This window comes from Tachysurus vachellii, chromosome 6 (genome assembly GCF_030014155.1).
Source record: "Tachysurus vachellii isolate PV-2020 chromosome 6, HZAU_Pvac_v1, whole genome shotgun sequence".
NCBI classification, from domain to species: domain Eukaryota; kingdom Metazoa; phylum Chordata; class Actinopteri; order Siluriformes; family Bagridae; genus Tachysurus; species Tachysurus vachellii.
In genome coordinates, this window is record NC_083465.1 from 6,862,171 (window position 1) to 6,884,455 (window position 22,285).

At 39.9% G+C, this 22,285-nt stretch overlaps 1 protein-coding gene across 3 annotated transcripts in view; it reads right to left on the reverse strand.

Annotated features, from left to right (window-relative positions):
- Positions 1-22,285, reverse strand: part of LOC132847038 (arginyl-tRNA--protein transferase 1) — a 78,459-nt gene that overhangs the window by 22,191 nt on the left and 33,983 nt on the right. For all 3 annotated transcript variants that reach the window (XM_060871926.1, XM_060871924.1, XM_060871925.1), the window contains 3 exons: positions 18,826-18,858; positions 9,177-9,358; positions 4,859-4,958 (listed from right to left, as the gene is read on the reverse strand). In XM_060871926.1, the coding sequence (XP_060727909.1) occupies positions 4,859-4,958; positions 9,177-9,358; positions 18,826-18,858 (315 nt within the window). The remainder of the gene's footprint in view (positions 1-4,858; positions 4,959-9,176; positions 9,359-18,825; positions 18,859-22,285) is intronic.

Below are 22,285 nucleotides of genomic sequence, written 5' to 3' on the forward strand. Positions count from 1 at the left end.
CATTCAATACACTAAGTCCTAAAATTTTTAAAGGGGGTTGAGGGGTAGAGATTTTAGCAAAATTTCCAGAAACCCCAATAAAGCTGAGCCATTGTACAGAATAAAAGGTCAATGTAGTGCTTACAGTATTTCGATATATCCACCTTTCATTATATATAGCGCCTTACATCATAGGCGCACATTGTCTGCATTTACACTTGTCTTTATTTTGTTAGATAAATATTGTTAGATATCATTTCTAATTATTTGCTTAAAAACCAAGATAGTTTGCAGCCACAGAATATTTATTAACTGCTCAATTGTGTACATAAATGTAAACATGGAAAAGATGTTCATTTACTGTCATGGGCACTTTCTAGCAATAGTTTCTGATGTACCGTAAGTAAGCATATTTATTTAAACATTTCAAAACCATTTTAACAAACAGGCAAACTGAAAAAACAACACAGAATAAAATAACCTTGAAGAGTTCACATGCAATAACTTTGTGCTCCACTAGAGGGCCCTTCTCTTACTACTTTGTACCAATGGACCTATTGATCCAAACTAAACCTTCATCACAGTTCATTTGTGATGGCTTCCATCATTGTTAGTAGACTACAACTGAACCACGGTGAGGAGAGTCTAGCATTTCAACACGATCACTGACCAAACCCCTTAAAGATTATACCCTGCCATATCAGCCATCATACCATGCAACTGTAAGAAGATTGGAAAAGGCCTTCGGGGTAAAAGAGTGCACCTTTAGATTACTGCCAGACACTAAACACCTCCCTGAGCAAAGTTCCAAAATGATTGTTTCCTTTGGCTGTGACTCTGAATGAACAGGAAGCACTGGGAAACACCTGGCTGATGGCGGGAAAATGGGAAGCTCTCTGTGATTTTCTGAAACATACTCCAGCCAGAAGCACACAGAATGGCTCATTCCACTCCATTAGAGCTATTCAGCAAGCTGGAAACAGCCTACAAGCGACCGGGGGCCAAGAGGCCATTAGTCCCCCTCAGGCAGAGACAGGGCCAGGAAATCACGTCTTAAACTGGACAGCACACTGGCCAGACTGGATTGAGAGTAATGGACAAGGCTGGCACTCTACATACCCCTCATGGAGAGTGACCAGACAGAGCCTTTATGTCCTCTGATAGGAAAGTAGTTGAAGCCTTTGGCAATGGGTTTGGATGTTTTGGTTTGCAAAGAAAACACTGTGTGTTCCAGATTATTTTTAACTGTTATTTAAATTATCATATGAAAAACATTTTCCCTCATTACAATCTGACCATTTATTCCTATTTAGGATTTCCTGGATGATGACAATTATATATTGTCTTAGAAGACTCAGTTGACAGCAGGAGCCTGGAACTATTTCTGACTTTTTATTTCTTTGTCAAAAAATGAATTAAATTGAATTATATTTTGTGTCATGTAGGTCTTGTAGTCCAGACCATCATTGTCAAGTCCAAGAGCAGAACCAGATGTGATCGCTTCAAGCCCGATCACGAGGGGGTCAAGGCAAATTCAAGATCGAGTCAAAATGATAAAAACTATTTTTTAATTGTTTTCAAAGGCCAAGCTTTTACTTCAACTACTTAGCTTAAATCACTCTCACAAATGATGCTACGTTTTCTAAAATAACCAATTACTTCTAGCATTTAAGGAAGAAAAAATAGGCAGACAAATGCCAAAAATAGAGAGAAGTCCGTGTACTTCTTGTTTGACATTATTTAAAGTTATACAAGATAGAAGAGCATCTGTTTTGATATTACTGATGAACTTACTGCCAATCATTTAAGCATAGGTTTCCAATATTGGTTCTAGAGATCCTTTAGAGCAAAATTGTGTGTTTTCTGGACTCTTGAAGAAACACTTCATCTCAGAAAGGCCTGTACACTACTCTAAGGTGGTACTCCAAGACCTGGGTTGGGAACATGTGATTTAAAGTATAGTGCATAATGTTGTTGAGGTTCCAGTATGGCTCCCAAAATCTGACGTTCTTTATTTTGCCATGGCTTGGTCTCAAATCTATAGTGTTGTTCTACAAAAGCAATGTATTCAAAAAAAATCAAAAATAAGATCCAGTACTGTGCAGGCAGCTATCACTTGCCAGCAGAAAACTGCAGGCGTACGATGTGTTCCCCTGTTTGAAAAAGAGGCAAGCAACTCTCGACTAAGGTACTTGGGTTCCACTAAGAGCCTTCCAGCAGGGTTCAATTGTGAGAGTCATGGTGGCTTTGATGAAGAAACAGCAGGCATTGGGTTTTTCTCAAGGGTGCAGTGCCCAAGAGGATGCCTCTGAAACCAAGGCCTCAAGAGGAATTTCAATAGGATAGGCATCTTGAGCAGACCACAATAACCGTACGAATGCATTAATGAGCAATTCAAGAGTGCTGGAAAAGCCGCAAGTGGGTGTGCGGAGGTGTGAAACAGGCGACCTTGTCACCCCAGAATAATAGGTGCAGAAGCAACAGAGAGGGAAGTGACAGTCATCTCAGATTTGATGTCCACAGTTGGTGAGATTAGAGGAGAGGGGCCTGGGGTAATGGAAACTGATCTGCTATCCTCTACAGATTCTGGTCACACAGCCTGGACCTATACTCAGGAAATAACACATAGATACACATATTTCTTGAAACGGGACTAATAAAAGTATTTAAGGGCTTTCACAATTTTGCTCATTTTTTCGTAGCCATACAGCACCGAAAGAAAACTCCACCAGGTGTAGACAGAACGTGCACAAAGGTTTCCCACCTGCCCCCATGCATGATTACTGGATTGGGTGAAAAAGTAAAAAATGATACACACTTAATCTTCAGACAGAATGTGGAGAAAATGAATAAAGCAATACGGAAATAGATCAGCCGTTTGACTGCATGGAAAAGTAGGCATTAATAATCCGAAGGCATCTCGGATTTCTATGCTGCACCCTCAGCAGACATGAGACAGCAGACATGAGAGGACTTACTGATGAAAGGGAATACGTGAAGAGCGAGCAAGAAACATCCTTTCGAGTGACACTGCACAACAGTAGCAGTCTATATCCCGACCTCTTCTTCACCTGTTAATGCTTTCTCCAGTCCCATCTGTTCTCTCTGACATTTGTGCTCCCTCTGCTCTAGACCACTTCATCACTTTTATTTACTTTCTTCTCGTTGCATGCCATATCTTACTACTATATATGAATCAGCTGTTCAGATTTCCCTGTCAAATGATCCCCAGCTCGTCTTCCACCTGTGTTAGTATTTACTTGGCTTTCATCTTGGACATCCTTCTCTATCCCAGACCCAACATGATCCTCAGTCTCATGTTCACTGCTCAGACTGGCCATCCCAGGTCCATCCCAGTTGCTCTCATGTCATATTAGTATGACTGTTGAAGCATCTACACCCGAATCTAAGTATTAGCAGTACTCTACATTCAAACTACAATTGTAGTCCGTCATGTGGGTGTGTAGCAACAGCTATTGTATGCAGATATGCATTCTATTTCAAATTCAAGTCAAAGACAATTCACATTGTCTCAAAGCAGCTTTACAGAAGTATAGAAACAGAAGAGGAAAAAAAATTGTGTGATTATATATACATATATACACACATATATACATATACATACACACACACAAAATATAAAATAATATTCTATATACTGTATATAAAATAAGAAAAAATAAATGAATACATAAATTTAAAGTCTATATATATCCCTATCCCTAATGAGCAAGCCGGAGGCGCAAATTCTATCTGATCTGATATGAAATAGTAGCAGCCAAAGTCCAACGAGCTAAACACAAATTAAATTATGCACTAATTTGTGTGACAATTGGTTGAATCCAAAGCTACATGGAAGCCTAGACACCAATGATCTCAACTCCTTTCTGCTTTATTTTTTATAACTTCTACCTTTACATTTAAGGACCAGGTAAAAGGGAACCACAATTACAAGTTGTTGGGGTTTTTTTTTCTATTTTTGTGCAGCAAACAGTAAGAAGCGCAAGTTCTGAGAGGGAACTGGAGAAATGTTGTACGATAACCGCCACGAGATTCATCTAACGAATCATTTAAGCATTTCGTCTGGTTCGGTCACTTTCCAGGACCACACCTAATTTGCACGGAGTTGAGAAAATCTCGATTCAGATGTCACTTACTGCTTTAGTGGCTCTGGAGCTCACATGCATTTGGACAAAAATAATGTCCATAAGCAAGCCTGTCTACATAAAATGTAAGCATGTGGCTTGCTTTGTTTTGGGTCACGTCACAAGTAAATGTTTGATTGCTGCAAAACAAAACGATTCAAGATGACTGAAAAAATGGATCTACCTTTTTCAGTGAACCTCCAGAACCAGGACATGCCGTTGCAAATTCTTTGGCTTAAACCACATGACAAATTTCAACATCATAAAAACTTTCTCCCAAGCTCAAAGCTCATGTGTGTTTGTGTTGCCCTGGCAACACAAAATGTGTATTTGGTAATAACAGTCCCGAACAAAAAAGAGAAGGCAAGGACAGGAAACCGAGGCTGTACTGAAGGTGTACGCAGACATGTAGGAGCACAAGACTTGGCCTTTGTAGTGCCTTCTTACCTCAGTCCCTATTGGCATACAGTTTATCGCCTGGAGACACGCACATTGTGTGTAGACGATGTGTATTCTGATTCAAACAGTTTTTTTTTCTTTAGTAGAAGATAAATTAAATTGCTTGAGATGCGAAGTGGATAAAGAAAAAAAACATACTGCTACTGAAGTTAAAGTACTGAAGTAAGGGAAGTCAACAGACCATTTCAGGCAATTTCATATGTTTTACAAGGCAAAGATGCATTGATCTCCAGCCATGGTCCAAGTAAATGGAAGTATGGAAAAGAAAGACGTACCTTGTAGCGCATCTTGGGGCATGAATGGATGTAAAATCCCAGGTAGTAGTAGGAAAGCTTGGGTGACTGCTTCTGCAAATGCCTCGTGAAGGCAATCTCCCTAAAGCAAAATAATAATAATAATAATTATATTTTTTATGAAAACAACCTAGAAGGCTTGTTATCCAGTAACTACATGGAAAACACTGCAAAATGATGATTTATAATACTACGCAAGTGGGGTATTAGACCCGATACCAATTTTTGAGAAATTACTAGCATTAAATTTTCAGTTTTCGGAAGGTACCTGATAACATCTTAACAACTTCGATGTTATCATCTATGCTATTATTTTAAATTTCTCTACCACTGAACAGTCTGAACTCTTAGAAATAACAGTGTTATGATTGTTATGATAAATCAGTTATGAGTGTTATGATTTATACGTCTGCAAGATGCCATGCAAAGTTCCAATAGTTTTAAACAGAAACCAAGCAAATTCTCACCAATAGCCTTATCATTTCTATGTATTGGAATAAGTTCCAATTTACATATTTTTCAGTATATAAATCTATTAAACACTGATGTGTTTTATTGTCACCATGTGTGAAGCAAACATGCTCAATGCAATACCTCACAAAAAAAAAAAAACTTGTGTGTGTTTAAAAGTCTTCTCACAAAAACAGAACGTCATAAGCAAAAACTGTATTGTTTACGCAAAATGCATCTGGAGCAATTTTACTCTGAATCCCTTGAGAGATCATGAAAGACAGGCAAACGTTTCGAGGTATGAAAGAGGACCTACCTCTTCAACCAATCAGCACTCGCCGTACAAAACACCATTAAGAGAAACGGTATGTATATTTTTATAGAATAGCCACGTAATATTAACTGAAATGAGATTGAGTAGGTGCCTCGAGTCTGAGGAAAAAAAATCCCCCTATGCTTTGCTTTCCTTTTTTGACATTATTTAATGTGACTTTTTTTCAAATATTAGAGTTATATAAACTCCATGAAAGACATTTATTTTGATACATCACCTTTGTGTCACACTTGAACTGTTGCATGCACTACATACATAGATGAGAAGAGGAACAAGAGATCTCAGACTGTACACAGGAAGAGGGTGGGAAATGAACTTAAACTTTGTCCTGATGCGTAATCAGTTAGCTCGCACCACCTGGTTCTCTTTTCTCTTCTTCCCCCATCCATCTTCCAGGCTCATCTTGGTGTGCTTTGGATTGCAATAAATAAATGCAGGACAAAACTAGAGAGGCAAAAAAAAAACTTGCTGCAAGGAAGAACATCATGCTCTTTCAGTCTCTCGCTGAAAACAAGAGAAGGGAATGATAGCTTGTGATTGTGAGAGAGTTTGGAGAAGGCTGTGTGTGTGCAGAGTGGGGGGTTGTTGGGGGGACTAAAATAAAATAGATATAGAGGAAAATAAAGCATAGACGAGAAAGCGACTAGGGAAGGACTAAAGAGGAGGAAGAGAGAGTGAGAGCAGAGAGAAAAGTAAGGAAGACAGAGGAATGCCAAAGAGAGAGGTGCTAGAAGGTCAGCCGGTTGCTGCCAGGTTCCTGGGTTCCCATCCCCTGGTGACAAAGCCTTGCAAATCCATGAATGAGGGAGGGGTGGGGGCTGTGATGGCTGAGGAGCCCATTCACAAAAAAAAAAAAAAAAAAAAAAAGGATTTTCTGTGTTGGGGGGGTGGTCAGTGGGGTGGGGAAATGGAGAGAAAAGAAAGGAGACATCCCTCCCTCCTCACATCCCCTGACCCCACCCGCTCCATTCTGGCAGCAGCTTGAATCCCCCATTATCTCCTCTTCAGTGAGCTGACACTCCAACACAAGCTAATTATGCCACAGCACTCACTGCAGGACACGAGAGCCCCGCTTCTGACTAATGTGGACAGCCATTTTTCTCTCGCTGCCTCACTCAAACTTCATATCATTCCTTATATAATATACATCACTTCCTGTGTGCGTTCTGTATTGTGATTACAAATGAAGTGATTCCAAATACTTAGCCAGTTAAAAGCTAATTAGTTTTTAAAAACTTTAGTTAATACACACTTAATTAGTTAAATTAAAAAAAAAGACTCCACCAAAAATAAATAAACACAAATATCTAAAAATATCTGAACTTAATGTTACCGTTGTCTTACGTAGCTCTGTGGCTTTATGTAGGGTTATGAAAGGTTGTTTCATTTCACTGAGTTCTGCCTTAGTTATATATGATCTCAATGCCAAGGAAAGCTTCTTGGCTCGATTTGACCTGCTGAGGACAGACTGGAGATACATGGGATTACTGTAGGTGCTTCCACTTAGAAACCATTAAGATGGCTTAGTGCTACAAGTGCTATGATGGCTTCAGGGCTGCAAATGCCATGAAGAGTTTTGCACTTAAGTCTCCTTAAACAAGATAGACTTCATGTTTGAACTAAAATGAATTTCATGGGTACTGGTTACTTTTTGACACGGTTATAAAGACAAATGTTTATGATCACTCTATCCTATGGGTGTCTCCTGGATGAGGACGACTTCCCTTTAGAGCCTGGTTTCTCTCAAGGCTTCTTCCGTATATTATGCCACCTATAGCTGGAATCAGCTTCCAGAAGAGATCAGATGTGCTTCAACAGTAGACACTTTTAAATCAAGATTAAAAACACATCTGTTTAAACTCTGCATTTACTGAATGAGCACAGTGCTGCTTCACACTGACTGCACTTTTTATCCAAAACACTTTTACTCCTGTTTTATTCTTTTTAACATATTTTAAACTGTTTTTATTAAAATCACATTTATTTTCTTTAATTGTTCTTTGTTTTTATTATGATTTTATCGTGTTTCTCTTATCTTTACATATATATTTTTTTTCTCTCTTATAAACTGTTTTCTAATTTCTATGTAAAGCACTTTGAATGACCTCTGTGTATGAAATGTGCTATGCAAATAAACTTGCCTTTCCTTGCCTATATCTTCTAAGGGAGATTTTCCTCACTATTGTCACATCTGGATTCCTCATTAAGGATAAATTCACACAGTTAAGGATATTCACCTCATTAAGGATAAATTCACACATTCACACATAAATTCACACGCTGCTTTGTGACATTGGTCATTGTTATTAGTACTATACAAACAGAGCTTAATTAAATTCTGAATCTTAATGTATTTTAAGGAATCGTCAAAATGGAGGAGTAAAAAAAACAATAGTACATTTGATACACCTACATTTGATTTCTTACTAAAAGTGTTCCAGCATAAACTCTGCTCGATGATGATTATAACGATCATTTCTATCCTCAAAAAAGTACAAATTATTGTGCTTCTTTATTAAGATTAAAAGATGTTTCAAAAAAGGTTATTTGTGCAGAATGTCTAATTTAATTGGTACATTTTTAATGAAGTCAGTAAGATAATATACAGCTTGACCCTTTATATCATACGAAACTTTCATCATGTTGTCGATGAAAACAACATGATGAAGCCGAGTTTCCCTAAAGCCGGTTTGTTACACTTTGTGCCTATTGTTGAAATCTCTACACATATTTAAACAATTAACCGAATATTAGTGAGTGGATTAAATGAAATCAAATATCTGGGGAAAAAGAAAATACTTAATACAAACAACTCCGGTATACTGTATACTTTGGGTATTGAAATAACACTTGTAGCCTGCAGACATTTTATTAAACAGCATCACATCCTGAGCCCAGGAGCACTTACACACTACATCAATCACACTCACACTCTCTGTTGTGCACGCGCACACACACACACACACACACACACACACACACACACACACACACACACAGCAGCTGATCCAAATGCTGACAGCAGCTGCTTTAAGCACAACAGAGACCTGAGTCCAAACTCTCCACTTTTCCCTTTTCGCGGGCCTCCTCCTGGTTTCGCCTTTCTCCTACAATCCACACGCTGCAAAATGTGCTGCCTACTACAATAATGTAATCTGGCAAAGTGAGGGTGTTATTAAGTGAGGGAGCTAGTTTTGCTTAACTGTTCATATGTTTGCTAATCATACGATAATAAACGAGAATACAATGCTAATTGTTTTGTTTTCGATAGCTCACTTTAGCCGCTTTATTGCATGCATAAACGTGCCGTTCAGTAACGGTGGACTGGAGTATAAAGAGTTTATAATGACAGTGTGTTGCTTGGCAACTAATAAGATAAATTCTAAATTGACGGAAATATGTATGTAGTATCCGTGGCCCTTTGCTGTTCTAAAATCCCTGAAAATTTACATGCGAAAAAGGACGTCCACAAAATTCAAACGAAGCATGAGGAGTTAGTGAGTGTGTAAAAAGCACCTGAGAGCAGAGTAGGAGCCGAGTGAGAGGAAAGCGAAGTCCGGGTGGTAGTAGAGGTAGACTGAGGAGACGCAGTTGGGCAGGATGTCGATGACACCCACAGCTACGATGCGTCCGTCCAGCCAGTACTGCTGGTGGAAAGAGCCGTAGCCCATTTCGGGCCCATCAAGAGACGTCTCCGCCTGTTTATTCATACAAAAAACAACAGTGAGCTAGTTAATAATATAAAATTGTGGTAGACAAGATAACCAAATATATCGCATATATAAAGACAATGGCAAACATGCCTGATCTCAGTCATAATTCTAAGAAGGCGTGAGTTTGAGTAGTAACAGTCCATCTAGTCCAACAATCCATCTATTAGGGCAAAAATTCTTGCTTTTCTTTGAGATTTTTTCAAAACCTTAATTGAAGAAATATACAGCCACCAGTTAATTAATGACTTTCTGTGAAAGCTGTTTTCATGAGACAAAGAGAGCTCTGGCTCAATGCTTGTTTTTGTTGATGTCACGTGACACGTCTTGGACTAATTCTGCAGTAAATCTGTGGTAATTAAAAAAAATAAATCTGAAACTCGTCTGAATGTTGCTGAGTTTGCAAAACACCCAAAAGTGTTCTGAGCAAAAAGACAACATGTCTAACAATATGCAGTTACCCAATCATGTAGTAATTATGAACTCAGGTCAGTTAAAGCTCACATCGACCAACAGAATCTGACCGAGCTACATTGCGTAGATCAGAAACAGGATCAGAGAGAACTTAAATAATAACTCGGTCCAACTGTGGTGAGAAGAAAAGCATCTCAGAATGTGCAACTTGTTCAACCTTTAGGTGAATGAGCCTCTAGTATGTACAAGGAGGAGAAAAAAAAACACACTGCTTTCCATTCCGATCAGTCAAGAATCCAAGAATACAGTGAAGGCCACAGGCTCAATTGATTTGGTTTAGACATTTCCAAAACCTCACATGGTCTGCTTTTAATAGTATGAATGTATACTGATGTACTCAGCAAAATTTAAACCACAGCAGCCTCTAGTGGCTCCACCCCTTCTAGTGCACAGGGCAAGCATTTAGTGCCCCCCTCCAAAAAAAAGTGAACACTAAGTGTTCTCATATCAGAGTATTAGCAAATAATTTGTATGCATGTTTGTATGTTGGATCAGATAAACGAAAAGCATTGTGTGTGTGTGCGGTTGTGTGTGTAAGCTCCAACAGTACAGCAGGAACCTGGTGTACACAACATGGAATACAGTAGCTCACTAATAGCTCTCAAATGTGTGTGTGTGTGTGTGTGTGTGTGGTGGTGGGGGGGGGTTGACTTCTGTTTAAAATCACACAAACGTGGGGGTGAGGTATTTTAATAAAAAGACACAGCAGGGACAAAATCAATATCCAAACTCAAAGAGAATGTGGATGAGAGTCGACTTCTTTGTATTACCAAAAAAAAATAAAATAAAATAAAATAACAGCTTCTATAAGACGGCTGCTCTTTTTTTGCCGCTATTCCTCACGAAGACTCAAACGCAGCGTTTCCGAACCACTCCTCCGGACCTGTTTATCCATCTGAGCTCATAAATCCCTACTTTCTCAATCGAGATGAGGGAACGAGATGGACGTCTCGCTCTTGTTTTTTACCCTTGTGACTTCAAACGGCTCAGTGGGAGGGCGAAGGTTCAGCCAGCGCTGGTAACGGGATCTTGTCCACTCTCCCCCTACTTCAACCCATCTGGGCCCTGTTAGCCGTGTTGGAATGCACTCGTTATCACGCTAATCCTGCACCCCGAGAGGCTCGCCATGCCACTGCCAGCCAAATTAAACACACTCATAACAGACAGACGCGTTCACTTAAACCCCAGGTATTGTCATGACCCGACCCGACCCAGCCGAAGAAGGCTGGCGCTGCAGTAATCCTGCCCGTGCTTCTGGAAAAACAAACACTTACTGTAAACTCTTCTTAGTTTTCTACACCATTCCACACATCTGCTAATTCCTTTCATACAGTCCACTTGTCGAACGGGCTGCACGGTAAAGCTATCGAAGTGGCAGTTACAGGACATCTGAGATGAGATGGCGTGTGCTGCCTCACCCTGATCCACACTGAAGACCTGGACCTTCGTTTTTAGTGTTAAGTTTTTATTTTAATCAGTATCGGAATAGCACTGACAAAAATAGGCATTAGTTTAAAAAATAAAAACAATAAAATCACACTTGGCTCATCTGTAGTCTTCAAAGATTTAAACTCACTTTGCTGTGTGTGTGTTTACATCGAAAGGAGGAAAGTGAAACACTGTGACCAGGGCATCACCTCGCTGGACAGCCTAATGACTGCACTTTAGCCATTGTGACAGCCAGGAAAGTGTATATAAGAAGCGAGGTGGGTGGATGAAAATGCCTGCACACTAAACAGAGCCTAAATGGATAGCATATGGTGGCTTGGTTCTCTGTGTTGGTCTTTGTTACTCACACACAGAAGCGCAGGGTGAAAGCTGAGGTAGTTAACATTCCTCAACCTTGGCTATACAACAATAATACCAAATGGCCCAATTGAACCATTCAACCAGTAAATATAGAGAAAGGGATCAGCAGCACTGCTTCTAAAGAGTTGGAGAGCTCGTCGCGATCAAAACCACCTGATTCAACACAAGGCAGGCTTCAAAGCGCTAAAGGAAGGTGATTATGAGGTGGAGTGACATTAAACTACACACTTAGGCTCTCAAATGAAAAACAGTGGATATCACATCATATCATATCAAATCAAATCAAGGGCACTTAAATACACCCCAGTCGCTCACCTAAGCAATCAGACAGTTCATTGAGTTGTTTAAAAAAATCTGTTTAAAAATCCATTTGATTATTAGCTGTGGTTTGCTGCATGACCTGGCATGCTGTCTACCCATATTCACTCATCTTTCAGCAATGAAAAGACATTTCCTGTCCCGTATATTATCAGAAGGTTGCTCAATACGTTCAGCTAGGTTCTACAAGCAGCCTGCAACCTGATGATAGTAGAGTTAACGATTTCTCTTGTGCAAAAAAAAAAAAAAAAAAAAAAAGAGAGGTGCGTTCCTGAATTTATCCTCGTTGCGTGCAAATTGGAGCGTGTTTCGAGCATGAGCAATCCAATTTTCCATGCACTCACAGACCTTTCTCTCATGACTTTCAGTGTTACTGTCAATGAGTTACTAATAAAAAATAAAATGCAAAAAAAAAGAAATAAATAAAAAATAAATAAAAATACACAGAATGAGTTTTGCCAGACCATAAAAAGCCTAATTTATGAGAATTTATTAAGAATTTTCTGTTCCTCGGTTTCTCTCTCATATGAATTTGAATCCATATAACAAAAAGTTATTAAAAATTATGATAAAACACTTAAACTCTACCTTTTTTTTAATACAAGCAAGAAAACCTTGTTAAAGATTCTCAGGAGATCGTTTCCAACATAGTAATCAACCACAACTCAAATTCAAAGCGCAAACGCAAAGCGTTTGATAAACGTAAAGATGAAGATGTGCTCAATTAGAGCTGGCTGAAGCCGAGCCTTGGAAAATGTGCAATCAAAGGCTCTCTCTTGGAAAGTAAAGACAGAACAGCAGCGATCACAAGGGATCTTGAAGTGGGAAAAAAAAAAAAAAAAAGTGTGCCAGCCGTTCACTGGAGCAATCACTGGTGTCAAACGCCGGTGGACGGTGTTTGATTATTGCTGCGGCTCATGGCATGGTCAGATACGCTGGGGTTTTTTAGTTGTGTTTTTTTTAAGAGGTCAGAGTCATTTGAAACAGATTGAGTGCATAGTGTGTCTGGCTGCATGAGTCACGCTGCTCAGATACACCAATGACATCTGTGTGTCTCTGTGTATGTGTGTGTGTGTCCCGAAGAGAAAGAAATTGAAGTTACGGGGCAAAAGTGGTACCCGATGTCCATAAAATTTTGACGACTAATTACACAACAGCACTGTTAACGAGCATTTCCCCTAAGGACAGACACATCATGGGCCAATAAAAAGGCATTTAGCAAAGCCAAGCAGAAACAGACTCCCAAATGCGATGCAGGCCTATCTCTGTGCACGGGCGTGGCCCTAACACACACACACACACACACACACACACACACAGCAAAGTGACTTCCAGTTTGCTCTAGGGCTTAATACAATTAACACAAGTTATGTCACGTGAAGCACACAAACACACCTGGGTAAACAGTACCAAGTGAATGAAGTGAGCAAAGTCTGTGGGCGGAGTTAAGTGACTTTCACTACCTCCTGACCTTTCGCAGAAAGTTCACATCATGTTGTGTTCATTTACGAAGGCAGACACACAAACACACACACAAACACACGCACACACCATGCCAGTCATATGAACGTGTTGAGCAAAGTAAACAATAAAATAAGCCACAGACTTCCACCCAACATCATGTGCATCATGTGCTACGAAGTGGTGCTCTTGTTACATTAGAACTTATTATTCAATTAAAACTCAACTAAAAATGTGCAATACTCATATAATAATCCAGCACTTTATTAGGAACAGCTATACACCTCCCATAGTGTATAGACTACAGTAAACTTAACTCAAATAGTCATGCGGTACAACTGTCAGGATGTCCTTAGAGCTGTGGGAGCCCGACTGCCTCAGGTTTGAGATGCTTTTCTGCTCGTCACGGTTGAAATGAGTGTTTATTGAGTCACTTCCTGTCAGCTTGAACCTGTGTAGCCAATTTCATCTGACCTCTCAAATAAATAAGGTGTATTTCTACCATACTGTGGCAATTCTTGGAAGGTGTGGGGTAGCCTAGTGGTTAAGGTATTGGGCTACCAATCGGAAGGTTGTGGGTTCGATCCCAGGTCCATCAAACTGCTGCTGTTGGGCCCCTGAGCAAGGCCCTTAACCCTGAATTGCTCAGTTTTAGGGGAAAAAAAGATATAATGTAAGTCTGGATAAGGGCGTCTGCCAAATGTAGAAATCCCAGGAAACAAATGGCATTGTGATGCTATGGGGAGTAATGGCTTATAAATCACTACAGAAATAAGAAGTACCAACAGCTCAAGGAAGATTTATTTTTTTTTGTGAATATGCATTCTTTAACAGAATATGTATTCTTTAACAGAAACAAAATAAAATATAGCTGCAAGCAGCGATGACGGGCCCTCGCACGTTTTTTTTATCGCTATACGGTTCCTCCCAGAAAACAATGCACGGTGGGCAAGTGCATCAAGTGGGTAAATATCAGTGGACTATTTTATGTTGTTACTGACCCATTTGGGGACTGTAGGTAAATGAAACCCCACATTTTAGACAAAGGGGGGCGCTAGTGAGCCACTTAAGAGACACACCTTTGTCTGACCTTTTTGTCCACACTTAACAGCCGACAAATGTGATGTATGTGTCAAATTTCAAGTTAATCTAAGCACGCCAAAAAAGCCTTAAATATAAGTATAATTTGACACGATGCCACGGCAACAGTGTTTGAGATATCAAAAATCCGTTCGCAATTTCGCATCTCCAATATCTCTGCGTCATGGTGGCCAAGTCTGGTCTCAATTGCATGAATCCCCTAGGAGGAGTATTTAAAAGTTTACCGCATGCAGCTGTCAAAAAATCCACCTTTGTGACTGACACACTTCCTGGGGCCTGTTGGTGGCGCTATACCCGGGACTCACAATAAGCACATCGATGCGATTGAAATCCTTGGCCGAACATACACACCGCGCGTCATCACAATAAGACATTTTTTGCTTTAGATATTAGACACTTCCTGTTTCTCTGAATTCGCCATAATTAGTCGCCTCGCCATGGCAACACCGTCCGAGATATCAAAAATCCCTTCGCAATTTAGCAAGTGCAATGTCTCAGCATCATGTTCACCATGTTTGATGTCAATCGCATGAATTCCCTAGGAGGAGTATTTAAAAGTTCACCACATGCAACTGTTGTGACTGACACACTTCCTGGCGCCTGTTGGTGGCGCTATGTCCGAGATTCACAATAGGCACATCGATGCGATCAGAATCGTTGGCCGAACATACACACCATGTGTCATCCCAATAAGACATTTTTTGCTTTAGATATTAGACACTTCATGTTTCTCTGAATTCGCCATAAATTTGTCGCCTCTCCATGGCAGCACCGTTCGAGATATCAAAAATCCCTTCGCAATTTAGCAAGTGCAATGTCTCGGCATCATGTTCACAACGTTTGATGTCAATCGCATGAATGTCCTAGGAGGAGTATTTAAAAGTTCACCACATGCACTTATAAAACAATCCAAAATGGCCGACTTCCTGTTGGGCGAAGCTCATAGTTTAGAGCGCGAACGTTGTTCGGGTCGATGAGATCTATATGCGTAGCAACTCTCGTACATGTGCGTACATAATTGCCCGATCTGTGCACCAATGTTTGTTTGTTTTTGCATTTCAGGGGGCGCTACAGAGCCCCCCTGCCATGCCCGTATTCCAGGTTTTGCCCAAACCTAGTGTCACACGACTCTGACATGTGTGCCAAATTTCAAGAGTTTTCGAGCATGGTAAGGGACCCCAATTGGCCAATGTGTGGGAGAAAAAAAATAAAAAATAAAAAAAAATAAAAAAATAATACTCCCGAGCAAAAACAATAGGGCTTCGCACCATTTGGTGCTCAGGCCCTAATAATAATAATTAACAGGAAAACTAACGATTTTGGCTTTTGGAATTCTTCAAACATCTCTTCAGCAAATGAAGAGATGTCCACTGATAGGATATAGGATGATATGATGTCCGACTGATCTGAGCCATTAAACAATGAACACTGTTTTGCTCCATTTATACTTGTGTTCCAGACAGAGTAAACATTTAGAGCTGTAACATAGTACATGATGGCAGAGATTAGGTGAGGTTGGAAAGGAAGCTTGTTCAGGGTTAAGAGGACAAAATGTGGAGTGTGTGTGTGTGTAGCTGATTGTAAGGTGCCCGGTGAGTGGGCTTGATGAGGTGTTAAAACCTCACCTCTTAACAGCATTAATGGCTTTTAGTGGCAGGCAAGATGGGCCCCAGAGAAAGTGGGAGTCTACCAGCTCTGTAGCTACTTCACTCTCTCGCTCTCTCTCTACTAATAAAGATAATAAATACATCCAGTCTCATTGGTGCACTCTAGACGACCTGGAGGTTTGCTTTGTGGCATTTCAGACGGTTCATTAACGTTAAACTGGGGGTGAATTTAAACAAGACGAATTTATACAGAAACATGAATGTTTGGTGCAACTGGTAATGAGGGACAGAATGCAAACAACTGGCAAACGTCACTTCTGTCTGTAAACACGCTCAGCCTGGCTTTATAACAAAAATCACTTCTGTTCATGGATTCAGTAGCTTGCCTGTAAAAAATTTTTTTTTTTATGTCTAGATGTATAATGGCTCTTCTCTAATACGGAGAATTGAAACAATGTTGTTCTGATGAATCCTCGAATTAACTAAAGCTGAAAAGAAGAAATCAAAAGTTTAAGACCATAGCCCAAAAATACCTACAACAGAACTAAAAGTGTCCAATACCCCTTTTCCACCGGAAAGAACTGAGTGCTGGTTCAGAGCTAGCACTGGTGCTGGTTCAAAGTTGGTTCCACTGGTGAACCTTTTAAGAACCGGTTTGCCTTTCCATCAGTTAGAGAGCCATCATGGGGCCGAGTCTGACGTCAATGTATACGCGTCACATTACACAGCAACTTTAGTACAGCGGTGGCAAACACAAACACAACATCAACAATAGCGGATGTTGCTTTACTGTTAATGCTCATGGCTTTGTGAACCTACATTGCCATCCAAACGCGGCAAATCCAACATGTACCTGCAGCTCCATGTAATTTGTATAAACGGAGGTTGTAATCGAGAAAGTACATAACATTATTTTATTATTAATACAGAAAAAAGTTAGCCTTAGCATGTAGCTACCTACTATCATGTGTGCTGATAATGTATCATATTGCGGTAAAGTAAAAGTGTATTAAACATTAGTATACTTAAGGTATATTATCAAATGCGCTAACAGTAGCCCTGCCCACAGCCCCTGACACGAGCAGTTCTTAAAGGTAGGGTCTCCGATGTTTGAAAGCCAATGTTAACATATAAAATCACCAAAACAAACACGCCTCTAACCGAAATGGGTCCCACCCCTGTATTGATAGCTCCGCCCACACATACATGCGTAACCCAGGCAACTAATGGAAAGAAATGTGTCTTTATCATAACTGAAGGGAAGAACAATACGATTGCAGATAAACAAACAAGCAAAAATGACACACAAGCATAATCATGCAAAGGACGGCATATTTTAGTTCTGTGTAACAAAGTAAAACCAACGTTACTCACCTATTGAGAAGGAAAAAAGTGCCTCGGCGTCTTAAGTAAAGTTGCCCGCATTTTCACAGATTGGAGTTTCCCGAGTCAATAACTCCTGAGCTAAACACTGTTACTAGCAAAACACGGTTGTAGCTGCCTCTCTACATTGCTACGATAGAAAAGAGGTGTTATTTGTGTAGTAACAGCGTTTAGCTCAGGAGTTATTGACTCGGGAAACTCCAATCTGTGAATATGAGTCCAACTTCCTGCTCCTTCAGTTCTCTCCAGCGCTGGAAAGCTGATCCTATATTAACACGTCCTACTTATTATATAAGCCTTTCTTCACTTTCTTTGTTTTTATCCTCCATGTGAATGCTAAAACCACTTTCTGCTAATGTCACACATGCACACTGAACACTCTCTACGCCGCATATTGACAAGACCCGCCCCTTTCTGCTCATTGGCTACACGTTTGTTTTGATTTTTGTTTAGTTTGTCAGCCCAACACTTTGGTGCTACTTAAGAACCACTTTTCCTGGTTCAGAGCCGGTGCTTTGGCTGTCGAAAAAGAAAGAACTGGTTCTAAATTAGGCTCTGGCTCCGAACCAGCACTCAAACTGCCTCGGTGGAAAAGGGGCAATAGTAGACTGTTCTTGTTGATCAAATTAAACACTCATTTCAGAATGCTTAGCTTTGTGTGATTGCTTAAAAAAAAGTGTCTAAATGGAATCTCCAATTACAAAGTTGGTACATAATCCCATTAAAGGTAATCCTAGCAAATATTAATTTACAGGCTTGATATTTATATAGCCTCTGGTTGATGAAAGCAATCTCACATTGTTGTTGCACACCAAAAACAGTCTTTGATACGTCTTCAGTTTATTATTAAATGTTCAACCCAAGTCACATCACTGGAAAATTGGGAGAGTTAAGCCACAGTTAGACCCGACAGCATCACGGTCCACTGATGTTCTTTTGCTTTCTTGATCCAATTCATCCAGAGAATGCGCCAGTCAGAGAAGAAGCAGTGTTGCTTTTTCTCTTAGCATGCTGTCTGACACTGGTCACACGCATCACAGACATATTCCATCTGCTTCCACTTCACATCAGAGCGAATGGCTGCGTTTTTCCTCGCTAGTGTGTATAAATGCAGGTTTCTGTGAGCCTGTCTGACGAACATATTTTCCAGTGTTATTCTTCTACAGGATTCCAGAAACAATACCAGCTCCCTGACTACCAACAGGACACGCAATCGCTTCTGTCCGTTACAGCGTTACATCAGTGATATTACTCCAGGAAAACGTACACATGCTATATGTGCTTCTGCGTTAAGAAACTTACCTCTAGTGGTGAGTCACACAGGAACCTCTTAAACTGCACAGAGGAGAGATGGGAAAGACAGAAAGAACCGTTAGTGCATGTAGTCAGAAAGTAGGAATAGCTCAGTTAAACATCTTTTTATCCAGTTTCAATTTTTGGAAAATTTACTAAACTCATGTGCAGTATTTGCTGTGATTGTTTAAAGTAATTATCGCGATCTGTTTGGCTAGAGCAGACCCAGTGGGGGGAAACAACACATTGTGTAATAAACTGCATGAAGCAACATAAGAAATGTTGCAGAAATCCACAAACAAATACAAGCTGTTCCATGCAGACAATTCCACAAATAAATGATAGGCCTTGTGTGGATTTGTGTTTGAGTACGAACTAAATATATACTTGTTAATTACAGAACTATTTTCGTATTTATTTGTTGAGCTCACGTTATACATAGTCATGTGATAAAATTAAGACGCTCCTTTAACTATTCAGTTCTTTATTAAGAGATATCAATTTCTGATCTTGTTTTAATTTGTACCTGTAGATGAAAGTGATGTAAATGGCCTGACCTGGCTACGTTGGCAGTTGCTTGAAATGTTCACTTGTAAATGATTTTCCGGACAGTGGAGATCTTTTTATATCTCTAAACAGACTAATAAGCATCAACAATCTTCTTTCTGAAGGCCTCAGAGAGCTCGTCGGATCACACCATGGTGATACCTCTCACTTGAACAATTAAGAGCAAACCAAACTAAATATCAGAGGTTTAAATAAGGCAAGTCTTCATCAAAATGCTCTGTAATAATGTTCTAATAACCTGCACATGGTGTGATTCACCTGTAGGTCATTTTATCCAAGTTAATGTGGAGGTGTTCTTACTTTATTCTCACAAGAAATTTTTCTTTGGTTTTATTTGTTTAGTTATATTATTTGAATCTTCCAATATTGGTAAAGAATTGTGAAGATCAAATGCCCATATGTTTAACTAATTATAAATAAACAAACAAACAAACAAACAAACAAACAATAAATAAATAATTTTAAAAAATTAAAAAAAGGCTTTTATGGGTGTCAATTTTTTCACATGACTGTATATTTGAAGCACTTACTGTAATTGTGGATCTTTTACTGTAAAAATTGTGTTATATAGCAGCAGATTATGCCACAAATTCCACCCCCAAAGACCCTCATATCCACCCTGTCAAAAAAATTAATAAAAAAGAAATCATGACATGGCCAACTTCACTTTATTTTCATGCACCGTCTATCCTTCGAAATTCTGTGAAACTTCAAATCAGTGATCTATTCCATAAACTATTTTCTCCCAACAATAAAACCTCTCTTATTTGCTCAGTTCTCAGTGCATGGTAATGTAGGGTAGCATGCTTTTAATAACACTAACAACCAAGAGCATTGAAAAGGAAAAAATAAACAAGGTAAAGACAAAAATTGAGTTGGCAGGACGTTCTAGTGCATGCTGTCTGAGCATTTTTTCCACCATGTTTGGTGGATCTGATATTGTTTTTTTTTTTTTTTTTTCACTGACTGGGTGACTGGGGGGCACGGTGGCTTAGTGGTTAGCACGTTCGCCTCACACCTCCAGGGTCGGGGTTCGATTCCCGCCTCCACCTTGTGTGTGTGGAGTTTGCATGTTCTCCCCGTGCCTCGGGGGTTTCCTCCGGGTACTCCGGTTTCCTCCCCCGGTCCAAAGACATGCATGGTAGGTTGATTGGCATCTCTGGAAAATTGTCCCTAGTGTGTGATTGCGTGAGTGAATGAGTGTGTGTGTGTGCCCTGCGATGGGTTGGCACTCCGTCCAGGGTGTATCCTGCCTTGATGCCCGATGACGCCTGAGATAGGCACAGGCTCCCCGTGACCTGAGGTAGTTCGGATAAGCGGTAGAAGATGAATGAATGAATGAATGACTGGGTGACTCTCAGGTCTCATGGATAAGCTGGGCACATTTATAGGTTGAGCTCACAAACCGGTCTAAATAAGAAACAGAGGCTGAACTGCAGGGTGAGTACGTCTGCAGCCACAACACTTTCCTTATCTTTCGCATTTAAAAAAAAAAACACACAACCTTTGACACTTTTTCATTGTAACTTTGAATAAATGTTTTAAACTCATGGTATCTTAAGTATATAACCTAGTGAGCCAGCATTAATGATTCAATGTTAGATATTTAAGCGCATATGTACGTCGCTCTGGATAAGGGCGTCTGCCAAATGCTGTAAATGTAAATGCATATAGACCAACACACACACACACACACACCCTTGATGTATGAGGTATGCTTAAGCACAAATCTTGCCGACTATAACTGCAAGGGCAACCTGAAACACTTTAAAGCCATCATAATAAAGATAGATGAAAGAAAACTGAATACATGTTGAACAGACAACACAACGGCACTGGGGGAAAAAAAGATCTCTGCACTATCCAGAAGCAAGTTATGGACACTAAACCATCACTTTATTAGGAACACCTGCTTGTTCAAGCTGATTATCCAATTAGCCAAGTTTGTAGCAGATGCAGCACAATAATACAAGTCAAGAGCCTCAGTTAATGTTCACATTAACATCAAACATCCAAATGGAGGGAAATAAAATAAGTGATACTCAAAGAATTTAACCACGGCATGCTTGTTGGAACCAGACAGGCTGGTCTTAGCATTTCAGACATTGCTGGGATTTTCAGACACAACATTCTCTTGAATTTATATACAGAATGGTTTGAATAAACAAGAGACAACTCGTTGTTAATGAAAGAGGTCAGATGACTGACCTGAGAATGGCCAGACTGGATTAAGCGAACAGGAAGAAACTCAATTATCACTCTTTACAAACAAGGTGAGCAGAAAGGCAGGTCAGAACGCGTAGAACCTTAAAACAGACAATACAACAGCAGAAGACCACATCAAGATCAAGAATCTAGGGCTATAATGGGCACGGAACAAAGGAAAATACGAATGTATGTAGACATTCTCTGGCCAATTTAATAGGAACATTTTAAGGGGAACACTGACTTTAAAAGGGTTAATGTAACTAATTCCTATTAGGGGCCTGTAAGCATATACATATATTCTTGGACTCTTGTGTGTGTATGTATATGCATGTGTATATGTGTGTGTGATGCACACACACACACACACACACACACACACACACCACAATGCCAGAAGCCCCATCCAATTATTAGACTCCTGATTCCAAACCAGATAGGTCCAGAGAGGATACACAACTGCAAAACATTTTATACAAGGGGAATTTTTCTTGTGTGTGTACATGTGTGTGCATGCATGCGTGTTTTTGAGAGAGTGAGAGAGAGCGAGCAGGAGCTTTCACCCATATTTGTGTGATAAATCTGCTTGTACAAGTGTGTCTGGGAACGTTTAACACATTAGAGGTCAATAAAACACCATTTCTGTAAATAAGTCATTATAACATCTCTACTGTTACCCGAAAAAAGCACAGGCCCC